The sequence below is a fragment of the Heptranchias perlo genome, chromosome 19 (assembly GCF_035084215.1).
Source record: "Heptranchias perlo isolate sHepPer1 chromosome 19, sHepPer1.hap1, whole genome shotgun sequence".
In the NCBI taxonomy this organism is placed as follows: Eukaryota; Metazoa; Chordata; class Chondrichthyes; order Hexanchiformes; family Hexanchidae; genus Heptranchias; species Heptranchias perlo.
Genome location: NC_090343.1, coordinates 26,479,476 through 26,505,984, shown reverse-complemented (window position 1 = coordinate 26,505,984; position 26,509 = coordinate 26,479,476). Strand labels below are relative to the sequence as shown.

Sequence of the window (26,509 nt, the reverse complement as noted above, 5' to 3'; positions counted from 1 at the left end):
CTCAGCTCCCAACAAACCTATGGATGTAAAAATGATACCAAACTAATAATCTGCTTTTCTGAAGATCCTCAGTGTCACCAGCAGAGTGATTGAGTCATGGAATGACAGTGCTGGGTAGGCTAGAAAGCCAGTGATCCCACACTTGGGGAAAGAGATATCACATTAAGGATCACTTGTTCTGCTCTTGCATGCTTTTTATTAGAAAGTTCATTCCTTCTCCCTCTCTTATGCTGATATACCTTAATGGTGCTAACAGTATTTAACCTATGTTTATTATAACAGTGACAGTATTTGTTCCAAATTGTTAGAGGCTGAGTAAATACAACACATGTATTGTTTGAGTTGGTAATTTGTGGAATACCTGTGTGGTCAAAGAATTTAAATGTTTCAATATTATTGCATTTGTAATGGAACTTTAAACTCACCTTTTCCATTGATTCATCCACAGACATTAAAGTCTGCAGCCGCTTCCTCTGCAGCATGTTAGTGAACTCCATGTGAATGGGTTTCATTGGGCCTGTATACCTCATGATCCAGTGCTTGTCTGGATTGGGTGCATAATTATAGCTGGGGGTGCTGCAGGTGTAATTTAAAAAATGCATTAGTCATAAGGATTTTAATAGATTAAGATATGATAGAGAGAGAGATAGCTAGAGAAATAGATAGAGAGGTGGAAAGATAGCTGGACAGATAAGAAAGAGGGAGAGATTGAGCACTTACCTTTTTAATGGCCTTTACTCCCTGCACAACCACTTTTAAGATCAGTGTATTTGCACCCCTAGATTTTTGGTTCTCCACTCTCAACAGCCATCTAGAATTTGCTCCCCTTCACTGTTCTTTTTCCCAAAATGTTCTACTACATATTTCTTTGCACTGAACTGCATCTGCCAACTATCTGCCTACACTGCTAAGGTGTCCAAGCCCTTCTGCATTCTCTTGCATTGTTTTTCCACAGTTTGCCATGACTTCTACTTTAGTGCCTTCAGAAAACTTGTACCAATGCCTAAATCATTTATATAAACAGAAAATAACAGAGGTCCTAGCATGGATCCCTACGGAGCACCACCACTATGCACATCCTGTCAATTCAAATACAATCATTTACTCCTACTGCATTTTCTGTTTTCTAGCAATCACTCTGTTTAGTTACATTCTCATTAACAACATGTGCCTTAATTTTTCAACCTCTCTTAGGTACCTTTTCGAAATCCATATTTCCAACATCCACATCCTTTATCTTTTTCCTCTGTGATTTGCTCCAAAAATTCAATAGTCTACCACAACCTGCCCTTTACAAAACCATACTGTTCATTAATTTTATCCTATATATGGAGTGTAGAAGTTTCCCCATCAACAGAGCTAAGACTAGAGCCCCAATTTTAACATGGGGCATGAATTGCGGATACAGGGGTTGCAGCTGGCCTCATCTGACTCCTGCCTAAAAATAACAAGGATAACATCCCCACTGGTGGGCAGCAGTCAAAATTTGCTGGGGGTCAGGCTACCGCTGAGGAGCCTCAGAAACAGTTCCCAGCTAGGATGCAGCTGGAGGGTTCGAGACATGACCGCCATTTAAATTATGCCCAGCAATCTTCCTGTGCCTAAACTCAGGCAAGTTAAGATGGGGGTGGGGGGGGGAGGGGGGGGGGTGGGTACGCATCGGGAACTGGTTACATACCCACTCCGCTGTTATCTTAATTGCCTGACTGCTCCATTGACTGGCAGTGGCCCCCAGGGATATCTACTGGGGCCTCAGCCTTTCACTATATTTATAAATAACTTGAATGAAGGAATCGAGAGCTGTATTTCTAAGTTTGCTGATGACACTAAGTAAGGTGGCACAGTAAATATGCATATGGAAGTGAGAATACCTATGTAGTGATGAGAATGCCTACGTAGTGCCCCTTTAATGAAAATGCCTATATAGTCAGTTTTCAGTAGATAGTAAAATGCCTACATGGCAAAGGAGCAGAATGCAATATGGTTAGGCAAGGGTTAATTAATTGGTAGCTGAGGTTGGAACAGTGGGCCCCCCCCCTTCTAAGCCACATGTTTGCGTAGTCAGCAGGCCTGCATTGTCTCATCAATGTAGGAGTCTTTGATATGATTCAAGGTCTGGTCTGGGTGTCTCCATGCTAATCAATATCGGTAACGAGCTTAGCAAGGCCAAAAGACATTCCAAGCAAGGAGATAAGGAACAGGAGGGACAGGGGAGGACATTCCAAGTTAGAAGATAAGGATGTATCCCCTCTGCTGTCTAATTGCGGCATGATCAGCACATGGACTATCTATGATTGGCCGGCAACCATGTAACCCCGCATGGCCTACCTATGCCCAGCTTATGATTGGTGTTGACCCTTGTGTTAACGATGTTCCAACCCTTATTGATTTGTATAAAGGTGTGAACTTCTGTATGTTTCTGTCTTACTCTGTCAGAATCGAAGCTGCAGACTAAGTCCTGCTAATAAAGTTGTGTTGAACTTTAAAGGTGTATTCGACTCAGTGTTTGCTGAACCAGACTGAGGGTAAAAGAATTCAGTTTATCAGAAGCAGAACTTTGCAAAGGGACATTGATGCATTAAGTGAGTGGGCAAAACTGTGGCAGATGCAATTCAATGTGGAAAAGTGTGAGGTCATCCTCTTTGGACTTAAGATAGATCAGAGTATTTTCGAAATAGCAAGAAGCTAGGAACTGTGGATGATCAGAGAGATTTAGGGATCCAAGTATAGCAATCATTAAAAAGTAGAGGACAAATACAAAATATAATTAAAATGGCTAATGTAATGTTGGCCTTTATCGCAAGAGGGCTAGAATAAAAAGGGTCGGAAGTTATGTTACAGTTGTACAGAGCTCTGGTTAGACCCCATCTGGAGTACTGCATTCAGTTCTGGGCACCGCACCTCAGGAAGGATATATTGGCCTTGGACAGGGTGCAGCGCAGATTAATCAGAATGATACTGGGGCTAAAAGGGTTAAATTATGAGGGCAGGTTGAATAGAATAGGCTTGTATTGCCAGGAGAATAGACGATTAAGGGGTGATTTGAATTGTGGTGTTTAAGATGATTAAAGGATTTGACAGGGTAGATAGAGAGAAATTATTTCCTCTAGTAGGTGAGTCCAGGACAAGTTGGCATAACTGGCACAGGCATGATGGGCCAAATGGTCTCCTTCTGTGCTGTATCTTTCTATGATAACCTTAAAATTAGAGCTAGGCCATTCAAGGGTGATATCAGAAAGCATTTCTTTATGCAAAGGGTAGTGGAAATCTGGAACTCTTCTCCTCCCCCTCCAGAACTAAGATTGATAGATTTTTGTTCAGCAAGGACATTAAGGGTTACAGAACCAAGGCGGGTAGATGGAGTTAAGATACAGATCAACCATAATCTAATTGAATAGCGGAACAGGCTCGAGGGGCTGAATGGCCTGTTCCTATGTTCTGTTCACGCCTTGTGGGGGGCGGGGGAGGACATTAAAATCAGGCCTTAAATTTGCCTATAATTTCCTGATCAATCCCTTTCCTCTTTAACAGAGGTGTAACATTTCCCACCCTCCAGTTTTTTGGCACAACCCTGTTTCCAAAAATGTTGGAAAAAGATCTTTAAGGCTTCGGTTATCTCCTCCACAATCTCCCTCAATACTTATAATCCCAGTAATTTTTTTAAAATACAATTTTCTTTTGAACATTTACCGCCAGTGGTAGCTCTTCCAAATCCTCTTTGGGTATTCCTACAGTCCCATTTTAATTTTCCACCATAAAATCTCAGATAAAATAGCAATTAAGCACTTCTGCCATTCCCTCATTCTCAAGTACAATATGGTCCTCTCCATCTCAAAGTGGTTCTACCTCTTCTTTGACTGTCCTTTTTTATTTCTATGTGTTTGTAAACACTCCTGTTATTTCCCTTTCTGTTGATAATCAGCTTTTTATCATTTGCTCTTTGCCTTCCTAATCTATTTCTTTGCTTTCATTCTATACTTTTATTTCACATATTTCCCTTCTGTATTATCTCCAATATATTTATCAGATACCTCTTTTTTAAATATAATTTTTGATCTAATCTCTGTGGATCAATTAGTTTTTCATGCACCCCATTTACTCACAGCTGAGTTAGAAAAATAGATAGCAAGAAAGAGATATACTTAAATACATAAGAGATATGGTTGTTCTAAACTGGATAGCCCAGTGGTGAAGGCCAGAATACTATAGCTTGGCTCTTCAGTTACTTCTGCCTTTATTCACAGAGCTGCACATTACACACACCACACCCGACATAAGCTTTCTTATATATGGATACAGGAGAGCTCCAATTGATACACACCACCTGAATACAATTAACATGAATTGATATAAATCACATGGATACAATTAACAATGGTTAGATTCAGAGAAGTAGTTAGATATAGATAGGTAGTGAGAGGTAGATAGTTAAACACACAGAGATAGAAAGTGAGATAATGAGATAGGTAGTCAAATAGCAAGTGAAAAATAGATAGAGATAGAAACGTAGAGACTTAGTGAGATAGATTAGATATAGATAGACAAACAAACTATCTGGCTAGAGAGTCCTCCATTCTCATGATTGATATTTGTGCAAATATATATTTGTGAAACATTTAATGATGTGTAAAGAAACAACCAGTTACGGTTATAGACTATAACAGGAGTACAGATCATTAAAAGGCAAACAGCTATTTGACAGCTTATTGAAAATTAACTCAGGTTTCTGACACACAATAAGGCAAGATCAATACATATCTTTGTATTACCAAAGGATAGTAACAGAGTCATTCTGCAAAAACAGAACCACATTAAGATTAATATAACACAAACTAAATGATGGAAATGAAGAATATACAAGAAAATCCAGAGAGGGGGAAAAAAACATTTGGTCCATCAATTCTGCTCCATCCAAAGTCAATATCTAATTATTTCATATGGAATTCCTTCCACACCTCTTGTTGATCTGCTACTTTAAGGAACCATCATTTCCTTCCCGGAAAGAAAATCAAGTGGTGTTGTTAATATTTCTGTAACCCTCAACATACTTAAAAGATATTGATCTAGCTTCTTTTAAAGGCGTCGATTGATGCCAAATCACCTATCCCCTGGGACTGTTCCATATGTTGACTATCGTGTGGGGGTTAATAAAAATGATAATTTCTGATCTTGCTTGTGAATTTTATATTTGTGTACTTCAATCCTATGCTTATTGTTTGAGCTAAATAGCTTGTTTACTATCTGTAGGTTTCATTATTTTGAAGATCAGTATCATGTTTTCTCTCCGTTTTTCTCCAGTAAAAATGAGTTCAGTTGTTCAAGCCTTTCTTCCTAATTTAGTCCCTTCAGAACTGAATGATCTCTCTGAACCTTTTCTAATGCATCAATATCCTCTGAGGTAAGGTGGCCAAAGTTACACACAATACTCCACAATTGGCCTCACCACTGATTTGTGCATTGTCAATGTAGCTTTGATGACTTGCAATCCAATACCTTCTATGTGCACCCTGATTTTTCTTATCAATAATTGCCTCAAAATGACAGAATGGTTTTGAAGTATGATCAATAATCACTTCCAAATCCTTTTCCTTTCAACCTCTACCAATAGAAACCCTTTCTGTTTCATACACATTTTAACACATTGAGGTGTCTAACTATTTGTCCTAGAAGGGATTTTTGGGTTAATTTATATTTTGTTACTGATGTAACATCAAGTCAGTCCGCAAAAGGTTAACTCCCAGAAAGAAACAAGTCATTCCAGGAATGCTAATTAGGACAGCAAGTTGCAATAACGGATGAATAAGCCATCAAAAATATACACACTTGCCTACCACATTAGTTTTGAATCATCCAGCACATCCTAGAGCTTTTATGCTAGAATGATTTTTATTCTAGGGGATGGGGGACTTATCTAAACAGACAATTAAGTTGCCATGGGCTGTACCAAGTTTGGGGCAGGTGGGTCATTCAAAGTGATTGCTTCGATTGACAACTTGGTCAGCCAATCCTTGACTCAGAGAGCTGAGGGAGAGGTAAGAGGTCAGCCTTTGTCTCTCTCACTCTCTCAAGCAGTCAATCTAGGACAGTTGGGAATCTGGAAGAGCCAGACTGAGAGCTTTTGCTTTCTAAGGTCAATGCCAGTTAGTACAGGGACTGTTAATTTGAGTGAGTTTAGCCCATAGCAGGCAAAGTCATGGTTTTTTTTAATGTTCTGTGGAGTAGTAGGATAACATATCTTCCACTAAAAGACTGTTTTCCATTCATCCCTAAGTTTCATATATAAATTATTGGTTTATTATTGGCTTTATCTCACTAAAGTGCTTTACAGTCACTTCCTATAAAGAGGAGAATGCATGTGCTGGTGTTTGAGATTATAGCGGTTGTATTTTTATGATAACTCAATATTGGACAGTAAGTGTGCTCTCAAGTTCATAGGGGCCATGAGGTCCATTTACAGGAGTCACTGGTGCTTCAGGCCCAAAATTTGAAATACACATTTACTGTTACATGCTCACTAACACTTATTTTCATTAAAATCCATCTGCCATATCTCAGCCAATCTATATAATTGCCCCAAATCTCTCTGAAGATAATACATTTTGTTTCTACTCAAAACTGAGCTTTGCAACATCAAAAATGTAATAATACTATTACAGACACATGTCATTCACAAATATTGTAAACAGCAAGAGTTGCAGAAGAGACCCTCCAGAGCACCACTGGTTACTTTTTCCCTGGCAGACCATTTTCCTTTTATCACCACTTTTCTGTCAAAAGAAAAAGATTAGTGAAGACAAATGTAGGTCCCTTACAGTCAGAAATGGGGGAAATTATAAGGGGAACAAAGAAATGGCAGAACAATTAAACACATACTTTGGTTCTGTCTTCACAAAGGAGGACACAAATAACCTCCCAGAAATGTTAGGGAACCAAGGGTGTAGTGAGAGGGAGGAACTGAAGGAAACCAGTATTAGTAAAAAAAAATAGTGCTAGGGAAATTAATGGGGCTAAAGGCTGACAAATCCCCAGGGCCTGATAATCTACATCCCAGAGTACTAAAGGAAATGGCCCTGGAAATAGTGGATGCATTGGTAATCATGTTCCAAAATTCTATAGACTCTGGAACAGTTCCTACAGATTGGAGGGTGGCAAATGTAACCCCACTATTTAAAAAAGGAGGGAGAGAAAAAAAACAGGGAATTACAGACCAGTTAGCCTAACATGAGTAGTGGGGAAAATGCTAAGTGTCTATTATAAAAGATGTGATAACAGAACACTTGGAAGGCATTACGGGATTGGATAGTCAGTATGGGTTTATGAAAGGGAAATCATGCTTAACAAATCTACTGTAGTTTTTTTGAGGATATAACTGGTAGAATAGATAGGGGAGAACCAGTGGATGTGGTGTATTTGGATTTTCAGAAGGCTTTTGATAAGGTCCCACACAAGAGGTTAGTGTGCAAAATTAAAGCACATGGGATTGGGGGGAATATACTGGTATGGATTGAGAATTGGTTGACAGACAGGAAACAGAGAGTAGGAATAAACGGGTCTTTTTCCGGGTGGCAGGCAGTGACTAGTGGGGTACCGCAGGGGTCAGTGCTTGGGTCCCAGCTATTCACAATATATATCAATGATTTGGATGAGGGAACTAAATGTAACATTTCCAAGTTTGCAGATGACACAAAGCTGGGGTGGAATGTGAGCTGTGAGGAGGATGCAAAGAGGCTCCAATGTGATTTAGACAAGTTGGGTGAGTGGGCAAGAACATGGCAGATGCAGTATAATGTGGATAAATGTGAGGTTGTCCACTTTGGTTGTAAAAACAGAAAGGCAGATCATTATCTGAATGGTGATAGATTGGGAAAAGGGGAGGTGCAACGACATCTGGGTGTCCTTGTACACCAGTCGCTGAAAGCAAGCATTCAGGTGCAGCAAGCAGTTAGGAAGGTGAATGGTATGTTGGCCTTCATTGCAAGAGGATTTGAGTACAGGAGCAGGGATGTCTTACTGCAGTTATACAGGGTCTTGGTGAGACCACATCTGGAGTATTGTGTGCAGTTTTGGTCTCCTTATCTGAGGAAGGATGTCCTTGCCATGGAGGGAGTGCAACGAAGGTTTACCAGACTGATTCCTGGGATGGCAAGACTGACGTATGAGGAGATTGGGTCAACTAGGCCTATATTCACTAGAGTTTAGAAGAATGAGAAGTGATCTCATCGAAACATATAAAATTCTAACAGGACTAGACAGACTAGATGCAGGGAGAATGTTCCTGATGGCTGGGGAGACCAGAACCAGGAGTCACAGTCTCAGGATACGGGGTATGCCATTTAGAACAGAGATGAGGAGAAATTTCTTCACTCAGAGGGTGGTGAACCTGTGGAATTTTCTACCACAGAAGGCAGTGGAGGCCAAGTCATTAGATGAATTCAAGAAGCAAATAGATATATTTCTTAATGCTAAAGGGATATGGGGCAAAAGCGGGAACAGGGTATTGAGTTAGACGATCAGCCATGATCATTTTGAATGGTGGAGCAGGCCCGAAGGGCCGAATGGCCTACTCTCGCACCTATTTTCTATGTTTCTATCTGTTGCCAAACCAATTCTCAATATTTCAACTATTCCATGAACCTAAAACTTTCTTACTAATATCACTTGAGGAATTTTGTTATACGCCTTTTGAAAATTCAAGTAAACTAAATCATTCTGGGTTATCCTTATTGACTAGTTTAGTTACCCCTTCAAAAAATTCTAGTAGATTTGTAAATGATTACATTCCCGCTTTACTGGAACTGCAGTTGCTATCCTTCAGTCTTTAAGTACTTCTCTAGTTTTTATAGAATGCTGAAAATATATTGGAGAGCAACAGAGGACTATAAAAGAGTACATAAGCCGGGAGAGTGACGGAACAACAGAGGACTATAAAAGAGTGCGAAATCCGGGAGAATGGAGGACAGAGCACTATAAAAGTTGGGGAAAACCAGGAGAGGGGAGGAACAACAGGGCACTATAAAAGAGGGCGAAAACCAGGAGAGTGGCAGAGCAACAGAACACTATAAAAGAGTGCAAAAACCAGGAGCAAAACAAATACAGGGAAAAATCTGAAAAATGACATCATAACCAACGCAGAGGGAGGAGCAGTGGAGCCCGAGGGATTTAATCTATGTGTTTAATTTATTATACACTCTAATTTTAACTAAACCAATCTATAAACTTTTAATAAATAAACAGAATAATTAACTACTAATTAATTTGACATCAAGCTAAATCCATCTACTAAATATAATCTAGATCTCAAATGATTCTATTAGTTCTAGAAATAAATTACTGCTTACTAATAAATAAAGATTAGAAATGGCAGCACAGGCAGAATGTTGGGACTGCAGTATGTGGGGATTTGTGGACATTGAGTATGTCCCGGAATGCTACATCTCCAGGAAATGTCGCTCCTTGGAGATACTCCAGCTCAGAGTCATTGTGCTGGAGTGTGAATTAGAAGGAGCACAGTCGCAGGATAAGGGGTCGGCCATTTAACACTGAGATGAGGAGGCATTTCTTCACTCAGAGGGTTGTGAATCTTTGGAATTCTCTACCCCACAGGACTGTGGATGCTGAGTCATTGAGTATATTCCAGTCTGAGATAGATACATTCTTGGACTCTAGGGGAATCAAGGGATATGGGGATCAGGCAGGAAAGTGGAGTTGAGGTTGAAGATCAGCCATGATCTGATTGAATGGCGGAGCAGGCTCGAGGAGCCACATGGCCTACTCCTGCTCCTAATTCTTATGTTCTTACACTCTGACACATAAGGGAGGGGGAGGAATTTCTAGATCGTTTTCTCCAGAGTATAGTCACACCTCAGAGAAAAGCACAAGTGCAGGAAGGGGAGAGTGTGATTGTCAGTCAGCAGGTTGGGGGAACCGAGGGGAGACAGAGGAGGAGGTCATGCAGACACTGGTCCTATCCAACAGGTTATGAGGTACTTGCCCTCTGTAAGGATAAGGATGAAGGCTGCTTGTTTTTTTTTTGAGGTTCCTTCTAATCTCCTTATTAACCCACTGCAGCCTAGGTCTTGCTAGGTTTCTTATTTTTTAAATGGAATATACCTTCTATCTTTTGTAATAGCCTTAAATCCTTTCCATTTTTCTTCTGTTTTATTTTTAAGTATGAGTTGCCAATTAATATTGCCTAAGACCATTCTCATTACTCCATAATTTGCTTTTCCAATGTCTTGTACCACTAAATTGCTTTCAGCCTTACTGTTGACTCAATATAAAAAGGTAGTAACACAATTCAAACCAAGCTGACCTCCTTTAGTACATTAGTTTGTGACTCTCCAGTCTTGCCCCTCTTTACCACACAAAGACTAAGGAACACCTGAAAAGCACTGATACTATAAAATAAAAACTGGATTCCCCTGATGGCTCAGCAAGTTTACCCAGTGAATAGCTTAACCATATAGACTGGGAAGATCCCAGATTTGATTTGTTGTTTCTGCTTAGTTAGCTGTTCTTAGCTGGGTGGTGTTATGGACATTAAAATTGTTGTCAACACCCCTCAGTTAGGGAGGGGAACATCGGTCAGGTTTTCCACTTCTTTAGCAATATAGCAAACCCTAGCTAAAATAAGCATGTTTTGACATTGAACAGGACACAGCTTGTCTATGATGCTGATCTACTGATGGATAACTTGCTGACACTCACTGAATGGGCTTATGAACAATGGTCACTTGTGTCTTGTTCTGGAGAGTGAGTGGCACTCGTAGATGCGTATTTCAACCGAACGCCTTTGAAGGAGTAAATTAGCAAGCAAAAAATGAAAGTATAAATGATCAGAATTCATTCCAAATTGGCACTGACATAAACAAGGCCCACCTCAATGGTAGATCTAACACCGGTACAGATTGAAACAAGTGGATGACTGCCAGTATAAACTGCTTCTTCCTACCACCTGCCACTTTCCTCACCTCCCAGCAGGTAATATGTTAAACAAATCTGTGTGTCTGCAAGTGCAACATCCACTGTGCTCACACACGCAGCAAGTGCACTTTCTTCCCAAATACAAACATGGGCATTAGTGAAGCGGCCCAGCATTATAAGCAGGAGTCTCACTAAATCGGAATGTATCTATGATAAAGACTTCGGATTGGCTGTTTCACTGCAAAATCATCATTCAGATGCCAATTTCTTACTGGCATCCAAAAGCTCAGTCGGAATGGTCCCAGCAGTAGTATCACGCCAGCTTGTATGCTGCCTTGTGCCCTATGCTACTGGAATCCTTGGATAACCCACTTGGTGTATGTCAAGACATAAAGATGACAACTTTCTCTCTTCCTTGAATGCATGCTTTTGGTGCGAATAGATGCAGGTTTAACACAAACATTTATTTCCACTCTCATTTCTAAGCTTATCAGACCATTCTGAACACAAAAAGTGGCTCGAGTTCAGACTGTATTACATAAACTGATCTACTCAAGATGCTGATAACAGGCAATGGATTTTGCTAGCTAACAGAACTGGCTTGATGTTGGTAAGTGCAGTACCTAGAGAACCAGAAACAAATTGCTGTGTGGCAGATAACAGAGTTATCTCAGGAAGCTTTATTGAGTAATTTCCTGACTTGCTTGCTGTAACCTCATGTTTAATGCCTACAGCACTCATAGTTTCCTCCAATTACCAATGATGTAATCCTCTTAAACATAATAGATTCCAAAACAATATCAGCAAATACACAGGATTTTATATTGCTGCGATTTGCATCAACAAAAGAAATCTGAGTATCTACCTAGATTCCAAATCTCGATTGAAAACCAACCAAGTTGTAGACTTGATTTTCAAAGTTTTTCATGCAAATTAAATACAATTTTTCTTATGTACAGGCATTTTAGGTACAATTATTTGCAACTTAGCCACTCAGACAATGTCATATATCCCTACTCATTATTGTCTCCATTCCAAAGTGCTTTCTGCTGAGGGATATGTGCTTTTTTAACAGACTGAACATTTACCATGCATCATGTGGGAGACCTCATTTGCAGGATGGGAAACCTGATACATTGGTAAGTTTGTCAGATGTGTATTTTTGATAAAACCTATTAGAAGTAAAAATATTCACAAGTTTCTCAAACAAACAGGCAAAGGGTTTAGTCTCTGGCGCTGAAAAACACAAACGTGTGTTTGTGTAAAATTCCTTTGTGCACCATTTTAAAGCAGTTAGTAACCTCTAAAATAAATAGGAAAAGCATTGAGTGATCACAAAGTGATTTTACACAAATGGCAGAGGAAAGGAACCCCCGATCCCCCGATTGTTTTAGTTGGGCCTGGGTTGTTTGACCAGGTATTAATTGAGAAGTAGCCGTTTCCAAAAAGTCTTCCTTTGAGATCATTTAAGCAGCAAGCATTAAATGATTGGGAGAGACATAAACAGCATTTTAAACATATTTTCATTTATTTCTTGTTTTTAAAAAGCTGTTTGCCCAAAATCTTCCCTCAGATTTTCTCCTTTTACCTCTCCCCACCTGCAGGCAGCCACTCATTCTTTGGGCATTGTTTCACGAGCAAGGGTGGCCCTTCCAATACCTTATCCAAGTTAAATTCTCCTGGCACAAATGAGGACAAAGTTCTGTGGGCTATTATACCATTGGGGCTATCCCAACCAAGCTCATACCTATTGCCATGTGGTTTCCATGCAGGTATACTTCCAGAAGGAATCACTGGATAGCAATCAGAAGAAAGATTTTTCCCCTGCTAAGTCCAGGGAGACTGAGGTGATTTGCAGAATCCCTTGTCCCATCACTGCAGGCGAGACTGGCTAACTCAGCACAGTTTCAGAAATGAAAGCCTTGCTGGTTTGTATAGCTCAGTGCCACAACATAACACATACTCTATTCACTCCATGAACCACAATGAGGAACCAGTAAATGGACTGCTTGTAAGTTGCTTGAAGAGCTAAATAAGAAAACTGTAATTTCTACGACATCTCTGATGGCTAGAAGACTGAATTATAACCATTATTAACTGTGCTGTACTCACATGTGCTGAGAAGCATTGGGGAAGAGGTTGGAGAATTGTGGAGCCGAGTCCTCAGGACCATGGGGTGCAGCATGACTGATCAACAACATGATCGGTCTGTGTGGATAAATCTTCTTGGACAACTTAAAGTAATTAATGCTGTCATTTGTCATCAAGTCTGTTAGGTAATCCTACCAAAACAGAAGTGTAATATATTGAACGTTAAATATATAAAGAAACATTTTATTGATAATAAGAAAATTCACAGTTTCAAAACCTTTCCTTGCAATATTTTAATTGAAAAATAGTTTCCATCACAGAAAAAAAACAGAACAATAATACTAATTATATTGATTATATAAACATTCTTATCTTAAATTATTTTTTAGTGTATTCTTGTTGTTAATAAATTGAGCTGAAATACCTGAAGAATATTCATGCTTGGAGCCATGGGCATCACTTAAGTAATGCAAATCAGTTAGAATCCTATTACAATTTATGAAGCTGCTGTGCTTTATTGCTGGAAGTTGCCAGTATTTTGATTACTCTGCTTCGCTATATTAACAATAATGTAGACGGGAGGGGAAAATCAAATCAGTGATTTTTAACCCTTTGTTTTCAAAGAATCGTAGAAGTTACAGCACAGGAGGAGGGAATTTGGTCCATTGTACCTGCGCCAGTGTTAGGTCTTCAACTACAGCTGTCCACTCTAATCTAATTTCCCTGCCCTTTCCCATATCATCTTATTATACAGTCACAGTATTCACAATTAATTGAATAGAAAATTTTTGAAAGCAAAGAGTGAATATCAGGAAGATAGAGAGGGATCAGTTGACACTTCAACAGTAAAATATGTTGCACAGTATTTCTAACATTTAAGGAAACAATTATTGTAGTTTTGTATGTACAGATATTTGGACTTTGATTTCAACGACTCTGGCATCTTCCTCAGAACTTGGATCTGCAGAAAGCTTATTTTTCTCCTAAAGTTCACAGCTATTATATCTCTCAGGCCACATACAGACCTTGAAAACCCCAGTGATTCCCCACCTAGCTCTGTAGATATTCAGATTCCTCAAAAAAAAATCTGTCCTTCCCATAGCCTGCTATAACTGTACCTTTCTCTACACTACATAATAATCTACCACTTCAGCTGCCACTTTTCTTCTCTATCATTTGAACTATTAGGGCGTTGAATGTTTTGCTCCCAATTGGTTGGATAAAACTAGGTCAATTTGGTTGCTTTTGCTTCTGCAGCCTTATTTATACACCAGCCGCAGCTGATTCACCAAGTTCCAGAGTAAATATTAAGATTATGCACCTTGTCATTCTCTAAGTCAGGTTTCCCTTCATAGTTTCTGTAAGGCAGCTACGTGAAGCGTCCATCACACATTTACCAGACATTACTGTTTAAATTTAGTCAACATCCGCAATACCGTTTTTGACAGATGGGTGGGATCTCCCAACTGGGCCTCTCTCCTCCTAAATTAGTTTTCATCATTCAGGCATCCCTCTGGAGGAGATATACCAAAGTAATACCAATTACTGAGTACTGTTCATTTTCCTGTTTAATATTCAATAAATTTGCCTTGTGGTTTATAGACATGATTGTAATTTTAAGCTGCCAAGTTTGACTGGGAAATTAAAAAATTTGGCATTTGCATGAATTGTGAGTTGGGAGATACAATTTGAACAATTCTCATGTCCATATGTTACAGAACATTGGTTATCACAATGTTGGACAATTTCAACTTTGCAGGGCAGCCATGTTGTCCTACCTCAAAGACCTTCATCGGTTATGAGCACTCCTTTTAATGGATTCAAGTAGAAATTGATCCAGTCTACCACTGTCTTTTAATTATCATTTAATATTGTTAATTCCTAGAACTCTCAGTCTCCGTGTAATGTATTCTTATTTAGGTTGATTAACTTTATTTAATCTTCCAACAACTGGAAGATTAAATAAAGTTAATCAACCTAAATAAGAATACACCCTTGTACGCCCCTGCAACTTAAGATCAGGAAGGGTGAGGAAAGCATCTCTCTTTAGCATACTAGATAATCTGGTATTTACTGGGACTGGGTCTGAATGATACAACAAAACCCTCACACAGACAGTAGCATTTCTCCACGCGCACCCCCCCCCCACCCCCGCAAAAATAAAATCTTAGGCACAACACGAGCAAGGACCAAAAAGGCACATTTGAGGTCCCTTGCTCTAAATACACCATGCTTTTGTGCTAAAGTCCGGGTCCCTGCTCAAAGCCAGAGTACTAAGCCTCATATTCCGTGTGCTTATGAAGCTGGGTCAAAGTGCCAAAGTCAAGATCTTGGGGGAAAGGAGAATTTCACTGGGAAGGACATTTTTTTCCAAGGGGAAAGCTATATTCTGGAGATATCACTGGTGCAAAAAAAACTCCACTGGATTACCTGAGAATCTTAGGTATTTATTGTTTTGTAGACTAGCCCTGCTGAATTGACAAGGAAATAGTACCATTAGAGATACTTTGAAAACAGTGGATTGTGTACCCAACGCAGGCAATTTTGCAAGATTAATTAACAAAAACTAATATCCAGGCAGTATAATGAAGAAAAGCTGGCCACATTGGGATGGCATGCCAGGAATCAACTAGAAGAGAAAAAGTATAACAATTAAACACTTAAAAAAAAGCTATAAATTCTACTAATTTCTCCTAAGAGTGACTAAAAACAGCAGGGTTCTGTCTGTGGAAGTTGAACAACAGCAACAGGAGGTCAGAGAACCTTCTCAAAACTGAGGAAAAAATAATTGAGCTCTTTTGCAGGTACATAGGGTGGGAATGGAGTAGGTACATAATATCAGGACAGAGCCTGTAAACTTCCCAACATCCATCGAAGAGGCCAATTTCCTACCATATGCAAGGGATGTATGAATGAGGAAGAAAGCGTTATTTCCATACACCTGCATTCAGTTAAGATAAAACTCTTCCCCCTATGGATAGGAACATTGGAAAGTGCATGACCACAAAAGACTGCAACCCAAGAACCCTCGGAATCTCAAATACCTATCCTATTCTTCCACAATATCTGCTTCCAGTGCCTCCCTTGGAAGTCCATTTCATGTATTCACCACTCTCTGTGTAAAGTGGTTAAATCTAAACTGTGCACCTTTCCTCATTTAAGCTTCAGCCCATGTCTGTTATTTCTAGAGTTCATGGTATTCTTGAACATATTGTCAGGATTCAAATTATGAATTTTCTTTGAAACACTTGGCAGAGAAAACAATCCCAGGCACTTCAAGCTTTCCTCATTGCTCAGACACTTTAAGCTAGGTATCAGTCTGCACTCCTCCAATGGCTGGATCCTCTTGTTATGGTATGACAACCAGAATTGTACACAGTACTCCAGATGTGACCATACCAGTGTCTTGAATAGACTCATTATCGCCTACTGGGATTTGTGCTTTATCCTTCTGCCAATATTTCCCAAGATCTGTTTAGTTTTCTATACTGCTGCTACACACCATCCTGTTGGATTCTGAGTTATCCTATACAGTGTAATGAATGGTGAGTGGACACCAAGCAAGAAAAGGGAAAAAAGAAAAAGATGTGGGGGAGGTGGTCTTGGGAGGTTTTGGAAGACAGGCAGGGAGGTGGCAAGGGGAGATGTTGAAGGATGGCGTTTCAGAGGGTGAGTCAAAGTGGCTGTAGGAGCAGTCACCAATGAAATAGGCAGAGTGCAGTTTTTAGGCAACAACATGTTTTAGGGCTTTAGCATAAAAGGGAAGGCTGGAGATAGGTGGTAGTTAGAAAGGAAGGAGATTTTGAGCATTTGTATGACCCATTTAAAATAAACAGGCTGATGCCTATGTTAAACTAGCAGTCAGAGGACTGACATACAAACACGTTAAGTGTTCATCTGTTAACATTCACAATATTAATTTCTAGACTCATGTTTCAGTGACCTAGCACTTAAATATAGTAGTCCAGATCAGAAGGCTACCACTGCATGGTGAGCTTTTACATTTTAAAGATCACTTATGAATAATAATTTAAAAATGGGTACTGGAGTGTATTTTTAGATGAATAGTCAAGGATAAGGCAATTGTCAGATTTTCTTTCTGGAGCACTGTCTGCAGGGAATTCTTTGACAGGTTTCACAAGTCTCCGTAAAGGTTTCTCTACTCCATGTTTGCTCATGTTCAAGTAACAAAAACTGTATAAATCCTTGAAAGAAATTAAAAAGTTGTATCATTCTGAAATATCAAATTTACAAACACTTAACATATTAAGGAGTTAAAAAAAAATCTGGCAGAGTTAGCAGGGTATATAACCCAGTGAAATAACACGGCAGTGTTAGTAGGGTATATAACTCAGGGAAAAAATCCGGCAGTGTTAGCAGGGTATATAATGCAGTGAAAAAATCCGGCAGTGTTAGCAGGGTATATAACCCCATGAAATAACTTGGCAGATGTTAGTAGGGTACACTACAGCTTAATTAGTGTCTTCGGTCTCGATATATTTTCTTCCATCAGTTCTTCCAATATTTCTTGCATCCGTCATCATCTTCTAAACAGTAACTTGCATTTATATAACACCTTTATTGTAAAGAAATGTCCCAAGGCACTTCACAGGGGCACAATCACAAAAATGGACATTGGGCCAAAGACAGAGCTATTAGGAGGGGTAAATTAAAGCTTGGTCAAAGAGGTGGGTTTTAAGGTGTGTCTTAGAGGAGGAGAAGGAGGTGGAGAGACGGAGAAATTTAGGTGGGGATTCTAGATGTTTCGGACCTAAGCAGCTGAAGGCATGGCCAGCAGTGGGACAAAGACATGGGGCATGCACAAGAGGCCAGAGTCAGAGAAATGGAGAGTTCGGGGGAGCTGTTGTGGGGATGGAGATGGTTACATATATATGGAGGGGCAAGACCAGGAAGGTTTTTAAATGGAAGGATGAGAATTTCAGATTTGAGGTTTTGGGAGAAAGGAAGCTAATGGAGGTCAACAAGGTTAGGGGAGATTGATAGGTAGGACTTGGTGTGGGATAGGATATGGACAGATTTTTGAGTAAGTTGAAGTTTATTGAGGGTGAAAGATGGGAGGCTGGCGAGAAGAACGTTCAAATAGTTGAGATTGGAGGTGACAAAGGCATGGATAAGAGTTTCAGCAGTAGATGGTCTGTGGTAAGAGTGGAGGTGGGCAATGTTATGGACCTGGAGTAGGCAGTCTTTGTGATGAAGAGGATATAGTGTTAGAAGCTGAGCTCAGAGTCAAATAGGAAGCCTACATTGTGAACAGTTTGGTTCAACCTGAGACATTGGCTGGGGAGGGAGATGGAATCAGTGGCAAGAGTATGGAGTTTGTGGCAGGACCAAAGACAATGGCTGGAGGATATTGCAGCTCATCCAGTCTGACAATACAGAAGCAGTAGGTGTCAAGAGAGATGGTGGAGAGGTAGAGCTGGGTGTCGTCAGTGTGCATTTGGAACCTGACCCCATGTCTACAGATGAAGTTGCCAAAGGGCAGCATGTAGATGAGGAAGACTTAAGTTACAGTTTTAGAAGAAAAGCTATGATTTAGTTTAATGTTTTCATTTTATTTCCAATACATCAACTGGATGAGAAAATTGTAAATGAAAGACCATTTTCTTCATCAAATAATGTTGAGCAAACATTTGCTTATACACAATATAAATCGTATCAAAAATGTGACCAGTTTAACTGAACACTTTTTTCATGAATCAGTGCACCTTTAAACACATCACTTAAATAGTTCAGCTGCGCTCTCTTGTTCTAATAGTTAATCTGAACTGAAGGCCTGGCCCATGTGCATGTTTTTCCCCAGATCATTAAAAGGACTCTGCATGTAACTGTGCTAAAAAATGCAGCAGTTACTTTCACTGACCTATATCTTTAGTGCTGAAATGTGGGACATTAACCACTTTCCTACATGCCACACTCTGATTCTGAAAACTCTGCAGTGCAAATTAAGATGTGACTGATGTAGTTGAAGCTGTATTGCCTCACATGATAAGACTACAGTTATGCTGCCGCTTTCACAGTGATGGTATCAGGTGCATCTCAGTGCACAAGTGTCAATATAACTCTCAATAGTCTGATTCCGATCTGACTCCTGAATGCATTAAAGCCAAGTGGTGTGCGATGCCTTTCAGGAGGCTTGAGTTTCAGACCACATGGCTTATAACTCCAGTCCAATGTGAAGTCAGCTTTATAAAGTCTTCAGGCAGTTTGTTGGAAGTCCTGTTGCTTTATAAATTTAGCATGGAGTCTTTAATGTTCTGGGAAAGTATACAGTACCACCTGTGATCATGTAGCATTAAGAAATATATGCATGCCTGGTGGTTAGAGTGCATAGCGCAGTTACAACATAGCTCAAGTACTGTCAGATGTGCTCTGCACTCTACATCTACCAGTTTTGGACCAGTTGTGTGGTGTAGTGGCAATGTTAAAATAGAGTTTGAATAATCTCACTGAATACCTTAACCCCTAGAAAGCAAATGTATGTATGCACACACATTGACACACATATGCACACAGACTTAAGTGCACACAGTGGTTTGTAAAAAAGAGCCATTTTCTGTATACGTATGACCGAATCAACCAGTAAGTAGTGAATTGAGGGTCATGAGCCCTGGATGCTACCATAGCCGACAATGGCCCAGATTTTCCAGCATTGTGGAGATCGGCGACTTAGACTGTAAATTTAGCCATCTATAAGTTCCTCCGTATTTTCCTGCATTTGTAATTAGAATATGCCGCAGCTTGGATGGCAGCGAGTCAGAAGCAGCGTGTCCATTTTTTCCCTAGTAATTCCATGAATACGTCAACTGCGTGGCAATTTTAAGTTTTAAAATAGTCTTTTGATACGAATCCAAAGTATGGCACTCATCCAAAGCGTTACTCCCAACAGACTAATCACTTCTCAATGGAATCGATCAGCCTGCTTCCAATTAGAGCACTCAATTTGAGTATGGAGATTCCATGGGTGTGCTGAGTCTGTTTTCTAGTCTTGGACTGAAATCAGCTGTAATCATTTGAGCAATTTTTAAAAAAGAAAACCAATCTATTATTTATAAAACATGTCGCTGCCAAGGCCACCAGCGCTATTTTTTTAATAAGTCTAAGTACCAGCGGGTTGAAAAATGGTGAGAATCCAGCAAAATCATGATTGCCATTGTTTTCAGGTGTATGAAAATTAGCTTCCAAGTGTTATTGATGCAGGGTAATAGCAGAGTGGCACAAAAGTCCTAGGAAAATATGGAGTGCCATAAGTAATGGGGTAAGTCACTTACTCCATAATTTCCTGTTTCTTTTGCGCCATTCAAGGGTCCCACAATGACGCAAATCTCTGCCCTCTCCAACCCCGGGAATTTCACAGCCTGCATCTTTACTGCTTAAAGGAGACAAATATTTGAAAAATTAGAGAACAATTTGGCACCCAAATCTGCAGCTGTTTTAAAACTGATCTATTTATTTCTATCTTTAGCTTACAAAATTATTGTCAATGGGGGCCAGGCACCTTTGCAGAGCATGCCTCACTATTGACTTAGAGACTGCTCTTACTTGCTCCCGAGTGAGAAGTTACTGAATAGCATTCCCAAAGACGTTATTCAGTTCCTTAAGATTAGTGAATGGTAAGTGCAAGCTCAGTTTAAAAGGCACGGAATTAAATTTTAAAAAACATTATCGGAAATGTTTCCTTACTTCGGTAAAAGCTGCTCAGATGGGCTTGTGATGCCATTACTATCACATGCACAGTGACACCACCACTAAACAAAGCGCAGTTGTCTGCCAGGATCTTTGTGACGGTGAACTCCATAACACAAACATTTTGTTGATATAGTGAAAGCTAAGTACAAGATAAATTTCCCACAATTCTGCCCCAACAGTTTGCCTTAACCTCAAACCCAGAGACTATTGCAATGGTGCAACATTTTCTTATTCAACATCAACTAACCATGAAGTCTTTTTGAGTGAGTGTGCCAAGTGACTGTCGGAGGTTTTACACAGGTGACCTGTGCCCACAAGCAACTGGGGTGCAGATTGCCCAAACTTCTTTTCATTTTTGACTCTCATGTCTCCAGAGTGAAGTAATTCTTACATCAGTTTGGACTGATTCGGCATAATTACAGGAGGGCAGTGCACTTTGCTCATTCTTCTGCAACTTGGCCTTCTTGGACCATGAAAGTAGCTAGTATGTATTATATAGCACGTACAGCACAGAAACAGGCCATTCGGCCCATCAGGTTAATGCAGTGTTTATGCTCCACACGAGCCTCCTCCCTCCCTACTTTATCTAACCTCATCAGCATATCCTTCTATTCCTGTCTCCCTCATGTGTTCATCTAGCTTCCCCTTAAATGCAAATATGCTAGTTACCTTAACTACTCCTTGTGGCAGCGAGTTCCACATTCCAACCACTCTTTGGGTAAAGAATTTTCTCCTGAATTCCCTATTGGATTTATTAGTGACCATCTTATATTTATGACCCCTAGTTCTGGTTTCCCCGCAAGTGGAAACATCTTCTCTATGTCTACCCTATCAAACCCTTTCATAATCTTAAAGGCCTCTATCAGATCACCCCTCAGTCTTCACTTTTCTAGGGAAAATAGCCACAGCCTGCTCAATCTATCCTGATAGGTATAACCTCTCGGTCCTAGTATCATCCTAGTAAATCATTTTTGCACCTTCTCCAGTGCCTTTATATCCTTTTAATAATATAGAGACCAGAACTGTTCAGTGTACTCCAAGTGTGGTCTAACCAAGTTCTATACAAGTTTAACATAACTTCTCTTCTTTTCAATTCTCTCTCTCTAGAAATGAACCCCAGTGCTTGGTTTGCTCTTTTAAAAAATCGCCTTATTAATCTGTGTCGTTACTTTTAATGATTTGTGTATCTGTACTTCCAGATCCCTCTGCTCCTCTACCCCATTTAGACTCTCATTATCCAAGCAGTATGTGGCCCCCTTATTCTTCCCATGTACTTGTCCAATGTAACCCTCACCCAGCCATATTCTGAGTGTAAGTTACCTTGCTAATCAGGATGTTATAGGAGTCACATGTTTTAGTAGAAAAAGGTTTTCATTAATTTGATCATAGAGATATTTGGAATGAGATAAAAATTTCCTGGAGAGTAAATGTTATTGAAAGGTTTTGGGAAGCACTCCTCACAGCACAGATCTAAAATTGTAGGCACGCTGCTTGTGATTTTCCTTCTATTCCTTCATGTGTGGATGGAAAATTGTGGGCAACATGCCATGATTTTCCTATAGGCACTGATGGCGTGCGAGATTGCCTGTCACCAGCGTATACTCAGAGAAGTACCCCCACAAAGACTGGAGACAATCAAGGGTTGAAGGAAATGATGAAGGAATCTAGGTAAGGTGCGTGATCATTATAAAGCTTTAGTACATTTGGTTCTTGTAGGAAGAAAAAGAGGCACCTCTTTCCGAACCACAAAGTAACTCCTGGTGATGAGTCATTTACAGCAAGAGATGACTGGTTACATTCCTTTCAAAATAGATATTGGATCAAGCAACCATTATCAGTGTTGTGCGATCAACATATTCATGAAGAAAAGGGTTTAACTTTGTTTTAGAAAAGTCTTTCTGTGCAGCAAATTTGCAACTGTCAATGAGACCCTTCTGGAGTTGATGATTCACTGATAAATCAAGCACAGGTGATAATGTCACTGAAATGTCAGGAAAATATTTCAAGTTGAAATACATGTTGAAAATAGAAAGTGTAACACTGTCTAGGCTGTACAAATAAACCTGCTGAGCAAGTACTTTGTGTGTAATTGATATAAAAATGCAAAAGTGTTCATTACTTCATATTTATGAATATGCAGCTGAGAGAAGTGCCTGATGGATTTTTATTTCCCCCTAACTAGATTAAGGTTGTCTCTCAAGTTAAAACTTCATATTTAAATAATGCAGATACACTGTTAACCAGACTGTTTTTATATCTCCAGAGAAATTCCCAAGAAATTCGGTTTTGCGCAGCATTGATGTTTCCAATCTGATGAAGCTATCAGCCCATTTTGACAACATTACAGACTCACAGCAGTAATTAGACAAGTACATCATGGAAAAATAATTGCAAAAGCACTCTTAAGTAAAAAGGGAAAGCATACAATAAATATGAGAATTGATCCTCAAGGGTAATCATGATTTTCAGTCCACTCATGCAATAAACACTCATGTCACTCCTGTCTGGAAACACAAGATTCACTCCTGACTCTATTACTTTATATGGAAACTGTATGGCATCTTAACAAATACCATGAGATGTAAGGTACGACACAAGACAGACATTCTTTCCAGCTGATCTTCCACAGATTTTGTAAAATTTAAGGAAGAGGTTTGTAATCATGAGGTCCCACTGTATTCAGAGCATGTGTATTAACAGGACTGGGGCTGTGACAGTGACACTGTCACAGTGACAATGGCATTAATCCCATTTCAGTTTTTTTTAAAAAACTTTCTCCTTAATAATTGAGGTCAGCACGCAAATACAAAGACATTTGTGGCTCATAGTGTCAGCAGTTTCAACGTGGGTAACAGGAAAACCTCTGTCCAATGCAAAATAACTTGTTGGGTAGTGTTATTTGAATTTCATTTATTTTTTTGTGAAACCCAGGTAAACATTATGCTTCCAATATGAATTTCCCATGGTGTTTCCCAAATACAACACATAGCTATTTCATCTCACCCTCCTTGTGCTGAGACATTTAGTTAAAGCTGAATATTTGCTTCCACATGTTTCAATTTCTTAAACAGATTGGTGCTGAAATTCCTTAGGAGGGCTTTAGGATTAGATCTAGAGCAAGGACCGAACTTCTGTCTGCCCTGTCCCATATTTCAGTCACAGGCATTAGCAAATTTTCAGTGAGTGCCCATGCCACTTTTGATGCAACTGGGCACTCACCTCAGTAAGAGTCGGGGGTGGGGGGGACGGGGTGGTAAATTTCTGCAGCATCTTGTGTACTGTAACAGCTGTAGGTCTTAAAAAATGTTTTCAAAACTCTCATTTTTAATTTGCTGGTTTCCCAATGGCAAATTGATCAAGGGAAACTGGTCTTTGTAAATTTGCACCAAGATCAGATCCTAGCAGAGAATTACACCTGCTTCATACAGGACTGCATTGCAATGGGGGCAATGGAGGTGGGAGTTGGAACAATTCCAATGGATTATGTCATCCTGCCAGTCTTGCCTCTTTCTGTGACATCAGGATGATGGTTATTACAATAAGTGTCCAACCCCACTTCTGGTCCAGGTTAAATTCTACAAGGGGCGGAGACCTGGTGTAACTGGATCCCATCCCAAATTCCTCCCATTTCTACCCAGATGGTGGCATTCATTCCCCACTAGAAAGGAGGAATTTTAGGGTTTATGTATTTGAATACAAAGGCATGATTCAGATAGAATTGCAACATTTTAAGAACACAAGAAGATCCAGAGATTTAAAAAAGCCATTACACCCATCAGTCTAACTCCCCCTAGAGCCCATGAATGATTATTTACTCAATTCTAAACTTTTTGACTTTAAATGCTACAGTAGATAAAGGATTAATTGCTCCTCTTAGATTTGTGTGAGGAATTAAGAATTTCTGTGTATGTTCTGCATATACTTTGTGAAGGTACTGTATCCCACATGTCAAATTCAGTTCACTTTCATGAATTGACATGAAAGGTTGTTGCACAAGATTAGGGCTCATGGAATTGGGGGGTAATATGTTAATGGACATAAAACAGAGAGTAGAAATAAACGGGTCATTTTCAGGTTGGCAGGCTGTAACTAGTGGGGTGCTGCAAGGATCAGTGCTGGGGCTTCAGCTATTTACAATCTATGTTAATGACTTAGATGAAGGGACCGAGTGTGATGTATCCAAGTTTGCTGACGATACAAAGCTAGGTGGGAAAATAAGTTTTGAGGAGAACACAAAGGGCATGATTTTAAATAGGAAAAATGGTTGGGTTGGGGGCGGGGAGGGCAGTAAAAATTTTAAAAATCTAAAACCTGCCCTCAACCCGCCCACTTCCGGTTTTCACGGAGGCAGGACGAGGGACAGGCGACCAACCTGCTCTCAGGAGGCGGGTCGGTCTGTAAAAGCTTTCTTAGAGTTTGTGGGCCTCCATTTTTACAGATTTTTTATTTTTAACCCCTAGGGGGCCGGGATTCTCAGGCCTTCTACTTCATGCCATGTGAGAGGAGGCGAGAAGGCCTGAAACTGCAGGTAAGTGTCTTTATAGCACAGCTTGTGGACCCGGAGGAGCAGGAGTGCTTCCCCCAGGCCCAATAAGCTTACCTACAGCGACCCCCACCACGTTCTCCGACCCCTACCCCCCGATCTCCAATGCCGCCCCCACGATCCCCGATTGCCCCCCCACGATCCCCGATTCTCGCGATGCCCCCCAATGACTGAGCCCCCCGACCCTCCCCCTGACAATCGAGCCCCCCGATGACCTCCGACTCCCTGATGGCCTAGCCCCCGATGACCGAGCCCCCTCGATTGACCACCCCCCACCCGATAACACCCCTCCCATGACCTCGTGACTGAGCCCCCCACCGCCCCAACATCTAAAAACTTAACTGTCAATTAGGCCGGCCTGTCAGGTGGGAAACGTACAAGAGAAAATAAAACACGTTCTTACGTCAAAATCATAAGGACGTCTGGGAAACCCATATTTCCGGGGTTCCAGTCAGGAATGCCACCCCCACCCCCTCGATAAAATCAAGCCCCAAGTCTGCAAAGGGATATAGACAGGTTAAGTGAGTGGGCAAGAAGGTGGCAAATGGAGTATAATGTGGGAAAATGTGAGGTTATCCACTTTGGTAGGAAGAATAGAAAAACAGAATATTTTTTAAATGGTAGGAAACTATTAAATGTTGGTATTCAGAGAGATTTCAGTGTCCTTGTGCACGAAGCACAGAAAGTTAACATGCAGGTCAGCAATCAATTAGGAAGGCAAATGGTATGTTGGCCTTTATTGCAAGGGGGTTGGAGTGCAAGAGTAAGGAAGTCTTGCTGCAATTATACAGGGCTTTGGTGTGACCACACCTGCAGTACTGTGAACAGTTTTGGTCACTTTACCTATGGAAGGATATATTTGCCTTAGAGGCGATCCAATGAAGGTTCACTAGATTGATTCCTGGGATGAGAGGGTTGTCCGATTAGGAGAGATTGAGGAGAATGGGCCTATACTCTCTGGAGTTTAGAAGAATGAGAGGTGATCTCATTGAAACATAAGATTCTGAGAGGGTAGATGCTGAGAGGCCGTTTCCTCTGGCTGGAGAGTCTAGAACTAGGGGGCATAGCCTCAAGATAGGGGGTCAGCCATTTAGGACTGAGACGAGGAGGAATTTCTTCACTCAGACGGCTGTGAATCTTTGGAATTCTCTACCTCAGAGGGCTGTGGATGCTGAGTCGTTGAGTATATTCAAGGCTGAGATCGATAGATTTTTGGACTCTAAGGGAATAAAGGGATATGGGGAT

General features: G+C 40.3%; 1 protein-coding gene across 3 annotated transcripts in view; it reads right to left on the bottom strand.

The window, feature by feature from the left end:
- The window catches only part of LOC137335258 (extracellular sulfatase Sulf-2-like), a 287,785-nt gene that overhangs the window by 62,386 nt on the left and 198,890 nt on the right, over nt 1–26,509 (bottom strand). For all 3 annotated transcript variants that reach the window (XM_068000536.1, XM_068000535.1, XM_068000537.1), the window contains 2 exons: nt 13,036–13,205; nt 426–576 (listed from right to left, as the gene is read on the bottom strand). In XM_068000536.1, the coding sequence (XP_067856637.1) occupies nt 426–576; nt 13,036–13,205 (321 nt within the window). The remainder of the gene's footprint in view (nt 1–425; nt 577–13,035; nt 13,206–26,509) is intronic.